General features: G+C 36.4%; 1 protein-coding gene across 2 annotated transcripts in view; it reads right to left on the reverse strand.

Annotated features, from left to right (window-relative positions):
* LOC122612847 (lipase 3) overlaps nt 1-885 on the reverse strand; it is a 56,540-nt gene extending 55,655 nt beyond the window's left edge. For both annotated transcript variants that reach the window (XM_043786705.1, XM_043786706.1), the window contains exon 1: nt 701-885. In XM_043786705.1, the coding sequence (XP_043642640.1) occupies nt 701-802 (102 nt within the window). In that variant the 5' untranslated portion in view covers nt 803-885. The remainder of the gene's footprint in view (nt 1-700) is intronic.
* Nucleotides 886-6,095: the final 5,210 nt, after the last annotated feature.

Below are 6,095 nucleotides of genomic sequence, written 5' to 3' on the forward strand. Positions count from 1 at the left end.
TCGATTTGTCAAAGAACTTTTTGCCACGCCTTCTCTAACGCCCACAAGCCGCCAAAAACTGTCAGTGTTGACTCTCCTTCGCACTTCCACTACCTGAGTAACGGGTATCAGATAGTCGGGGAACTCGACTATAGCGTTCTCTCTTGCTTTTGACTGCTAAAGACGAGACATGGTAGAGACTTTTTATAGGCATTAAATCTAGCGAAACACCAAAATTGCAATTCTATTCTAATGAATCGGATACTTCCAAAGATTTAAAGAAATAATAATTTTAGGTTTTGAGCGAAAAAGAGTAGAATAAATAAATATAAATAATTGCTTCATATTCCTGACACCCTTTTTGGCTGAGTAGCGGCTGAGAAACTTAACTATCTGAGACACTACTAGTTATCAATTCGCTCTTAGAGATTAGATTAAAGTATCAAGATTTCGAACTAAACATTCATAATCCTAAATTCTATAATTTATAATTTTAAGGCTATAAAGTATAGTTTAGCTCTGGTCTATGGGTATATATGTACATATATAAAATAACTCAAGAGGTCAACAAGTTTTAAAACTAATAATTTAAAAGCAGAAAAAGATGATCTTTAAAAAGAAAATTATCTATTGTTCTGAAGTTAGCTATTTAAAGATGTAAGGCATTTTTGTAACTTTGGACAAGAACTTTTGTAAACCCTTGAGCAGTTAAGAATCTTACCGTAACTTTATCGCCATCTACCAATCCGATTTTTTTATTCAGCAGCAACAGCATGAAAATATGCAGCAGGGCAAAGCCGCGGGTCTGTTCGTTATTCAACATTTGTTTACACGTCAAAATATATAAGCACTAAAAAACTCTTCGCGCCGTATTGCGCGCAATTGTTGCATACCAGCTGCGTTTAAATACAGCGAACTGCCAATTTTAATTTCCCGGTTGCCTTCTTTGTTGATATTAATACCGCAAAATTAAAATTGGTCCGTTATATGTATGTATGCATGTCCATAAATATGTTATCATTCGATTTTAGAGATAGCGACAGCTATGTATAAGTCCGTCCGCTGATAAATTAATATTCTCCACCCAACCACCCAGTCGAAAGTTCGTGATCGCGTCGAGGAAAATAAGTATTATGAAGTGCTTCTTTTTCTACAGAACAGCGAACATTCTACACACAGTTTCTGTAGAAATACAGCAGTTCTTTCAATTATATTTTAAGTGAACAATGTACTCTTTTTATAATTGTGAATATTAATATACATTTTTTAACATACATACATACGTACATACATACGTCGTACATATACATATGTAAAAAAAATCAAAAACATATAGCTCAAAAGAATATATAAAATATTTTCTCTAAATTGTACGTTTATTTTTTCTTACATAGCCCGACGCCATAGTTTTGACTGCCATAGTAAGAATGCAAGCAAATTTTGAAGAAACGGTACTTACTAAAAGCTGATGACGAAAACGATAAAAGAAGACAAAGAATCACAACGCATTTTTGTTGTTTATAGCGTTTCTGTTCAGTTGAATTTTCAATTTTTTGGTTGCTTAGAAATTTAGTGACGGCTTTCATATTTCGGTTCCTATTTTACAAGTAGTTATACCCGTTACTCGTAGAGTAAAAGGGTATACTAGATTCGTTGAAAAGTATGTAACAGGCAGAAGGAAGCGTTTCCGACCATATAAAGTATATATATTCTTGATCAGGATCAGTAGCCGAGTCGATCTGGCCATGTCCGTCTGTCCGTCCGTCTGACCGTCCGTCTGTCCGTGTGAACGTCGAGATCTCAGGAACTACGAAAGCTAGAAAATTGAGATTAAACATACGGACTCCAGGGACATAGACGCAGCGCAAGTTTGTCGATTCATGTTGCCACGCCCACTCTACGCCCCCCCACTGCCTCCACTTTTTTTTTTTTTTTTTTTTTTTTTTTTTTTTCTTTTTTTTGCCACGCCCACTCTAACGCCCACAAACCGCCCAAAACTGCCACGCCACACTTTTGAAAATTGTTTTGATATTTTTTCATTTTTGTATTAGTGTTGTAAATTTCTAACGGTATGCAAAAAAACTTTTTGCCACGCCCACTCTAACGCCCACAAACCGCCCAAAGCTGCCACGCCCACACTTTTGAAAAATGTTTCGATATTTTTTCATTTTTGTATTAGTCTTGTAAATTTCTAACGATTTGCCAAAAAACTTTTTGCCACGCCCACAAACCGCCCAAAGCTGCCACGCCCACACTTTTGAAAAAAGTTTTGATATTTTTTCATTTTTGTATTAGTCTTGTAATATTCTATCGATTTGCCAAAAAACTTTTTGCCACGCCCACTCTAACGCCCTCAAACCGACAAAAACTGTCAGTGTTGAAGATTCTCCTTCGCACTTCCACTAGCTGAGTAACGGGTATCAGATAGTCGGGGAACTCGACTATAGCGTTCTCTCTTGTTTTACATTACATATGTAATCTATATATTGCAGATTTTTGCTTTTCCTCTACCAGGATGAAAAAACACTTCTATTAATACGAAAATATAAACAGACTTATTTTAGTTAAATAAAATAAAAATGAAATATTTATTAAGCCGGAACATTGTTTGTTATAATCTTTGGGAACACTTCCTCTTCTGTAATTAGAATTTTTATTGTGAAAAATTTCGTTGTGTTGTGGAAATTGTGCTGATTTGCTTACATTATTATACCCGTTACTCGTAGAGTAAAAGGGTATACTAGATTCGTTGAAAAGTATGTAACAGGCAGAAGGAAGCGTTTCCGACCATATAAACCATATATTCTTGATCAGGATCAATAGCCGAGTCGATCTAGCCATGTCCATCTGTCCGTCCGTCTGTCTGTCCGTCCGTATGAACGTCGAGATCTCAGGAACTAAAAAAGCTAGAAATTTGAGAGTAAGCATACAGACTCCAGAGACATAGAAGCAGCGCAAGTTTGTCTATTCATGTTGCCCCACAAACCGCCCAAAACTGCCACGCCTACACTTTTGAAAAATGTTTTGATAGTTCCTGAGATCTTGACGTTTTAACGGTCGGACAGACAAACATGGCCAGATTGACTCGGCTATTTATAAGGTCGGAAACACTTCCTTCTGCCTGTTACGCGGTTTGGGGGCGTATGGAACATTTGGAAACACACAGGCGCTGCGTCTATGTCTCTGGAACCTGCATGCTTAGTTTTAGTTTCCTAGCTTTTATTGTTCTGTAGATCGAGGCAATCATACGGACAGGCGAACGGTTATGACCAGCTCAACTCAACTATTGATCCCGCTCACAAATATATATATGTATACTTTATATGGTCGGAAACGCTTTATATGTTCTACCTGTTACATACTTTTTAACGAATCCATTTTAATCATCAAATTTTCTAAATCGGTATCAATAATTGGTTTTAAATTTTAAAATCGGATGACTTCATCCTTTAGATGCTATTGGAACAGTCGGAAAATGAACTAAAATATTATAAAACAGGAGAGAATGCTATATAGCTCATGAAGAACAAATATGCCTTCATATGTCTGTTTAAATTTGGCCCATTGCGTTACAATAGGACCGACTTGAGTTTCCATGTTTTAAAAAAGTACTAATTGATGTTCCCCAAAAAGCGTTTTTTTTATACGGAGGCATACTAATTGTATCTCACTTGACAAATTACAACTTGACAAAACTGCAAATTATTTTTTTTATTTTTCATAAAGTTATTGTTTTTAAGTCAGCTTTATTTTGGTTTTTACCTATATGTATAAATATTTTTTTTTAAATAATAACTATTCAATATTAATTACAAATAAAAATTGGTAAAACATTTTAAAATTAATTTTTTTAAATAACCTTTGCGTCCTAGATTGTTTTTGCTTTTAAGCTAATAATAAACTATATTAAAATATAAAATATATATGGGCTAGAACCAAAGGTTTCGTTAAAAGACAAGTACTCATGCGACGAAATTATGTGTGTGCGGGGTTTTAAACTATAATGAGTTTACAGACACATGTCAGTTACGCTTGAAATTATGTGTGCGCGGGGTTTTAAACTATAATGAGTTTACAGACACATGTCAGTTACGCTTGAGATTTCGGGACCAACATGACGTTAATTGCATTGATCTCTCCCTATTGTCTCACCACTCCGTGTATTCCTGCCTACATGCTCTTCTGGCTAGTTTCTGATTCCTACATCAGACCTTCCTGACTGTGAGTTCATCCCGAGTTATTTCATAAACTCAGCTACAGTCGGTATGATCCTTTAAGTTCGGACCAACTCTATACCGAGTACGTCTGATCGCAAATAGATCGTTCACCCTGTAGTGCTTTTTATCCTTTCTCTTTAAATTAAACGTTTGCCTGTTTTCTACCTGCAACGATTCTATATTTTCCCTAACGTTCTGACGCTCTTTCAGCTTCCTTCCACCCTTCAGCTTTTGTATTAGGCATCACAATTTTGTGCATTCCTTCCACCTGACCGTTACCAAGAGCTACACCTGTAGCGATCTATAAATGCTGGACCGACATGACGTCCTTTAGTACTTTCCAGGGTTCTCTAGAGTCATCTTCCACAACAACTGTCTTGATCCTCCAGCTTCCTTCCACCCTTCAGCTTTTGTATTACGGCTGCGAGTGTCTAGGTGGACAATATTTTTGCAAGACTATGACTACGAAATAGACTACAAAATAGACTTATAGACTTCCGTCTACAAGTTTTATCTTTGTTCCTGATCGATCTTCTATTTCGTAGTCATAGTCTTGCAAAAATATTTTCCACCTAGACACTCGCAGCGAAACTTGTTTCTTTTTTTACCATCATTGCGAACCAATGTATGTACTAATGTATGTTTACCATCACTGCGAACCAATGTATGTACCAATGTACTCCGTACACATTTTTGAATTATAAAGTTTTTATTGAATTTAATATAATAATATACATACGTTTACGTATATTATAAGCCAGCCCATCAACCAAATAGCGAAACACATTTATTGTTTATACTGTTTAATACGTATTTTATTTAAGCAACCGATAAAACCGCACTCTCTAGTTATCTCAAAGGGAATGGACAGATTACTCTATAACATGCATGTGAGAGGCAACAACGAGAGAGAACAAAGAGAGCAATAATAGAGCGCGTTCTCTCTTTCCAAGATCCTCCAAATTTCATCACTCTCACATACACACAAATTTGCAAAAGTGTAAATTTTGTATTTTCAACACGCCACCTCAAAAATTACACAGATACAAATTGATTTAAAATTAAATGAAATGAAAAATTACTTTCAGGCGAGTGTGTGCGTTTTCTAATGGTTGTATTCTTATTCTTTTTCTCTGGGGCTACTTTTATTGAACCAGCACTTGCTGCAATGAATTGGGGAAACCAAGTAAAACCCAATCAGTTCAATCAAATAAAAATTGTACAAGTTTTAATTAAATAAACATAGTAATAGTTAGTCTAGTAATTGTTTTGGTTTGATTATGATTATATACATACATATACTAGGCTGTCCCGGTGGACTTCGTCCCATCTAGCCGTGATTCAATTCATGCTGTAAGTTAATTACTTTGCTGGTAGCAAGGTAAAACAAGAGAGAACGCTATAGTCGAGTTCCCCGACTATCTGATACCCGTTACTCAGCTATTCGAAGTGCGAAGGAGGGTCTTCAGCACATACAGCTTTTGGCGGTTTTGTGGGCGTTAGAGTGGGCGTGGCAAAAACTTTTTTAGCAAATCGATAGAAATTTACAAGACTAATATAAAAATGAAAAAATATCGAAATATTTTTCAAAAGTGTGGGCGTGGCAGCTTTGGGCGGTTTGTGGGAGTTAGAGAGGGCGTGGCAAAAAGTTTTTTTGGCAAATCGTTAGAAATTTACCAGACTAATACAAAAATGAAAAAATATCGAAACATTTTTCAAAAGTGCGGACGTGGCAGTTTTGGGCGGTTTGTGGGCGTTAGAGTGGGCGTGGCAACATGAAACGACAAACTTGCGCTGCGTCTATGTCCCTGGAGTCTGTATGCTTTATCTCAACTTTCTAGCTTTTGTAGTTCCTGAGATCTCGACGTTCATACGGACGGACAGACGGACGGACAGACG

Source organism: Drosophila teissieri, chromosome 2R (genome assembly GCF_016746235.2).
Source record: "Drosophila teissieri strain GT53w chromosome 2R, Prin_Dtei_1.1, whole genome shotgun sequence".
Taxonomy (NCBI): Eukaryota; Metazoa; Arthropoda; class Insecta; order Diptera; family Drosophilidae; genus Drosophila; species Drosophila teissieri.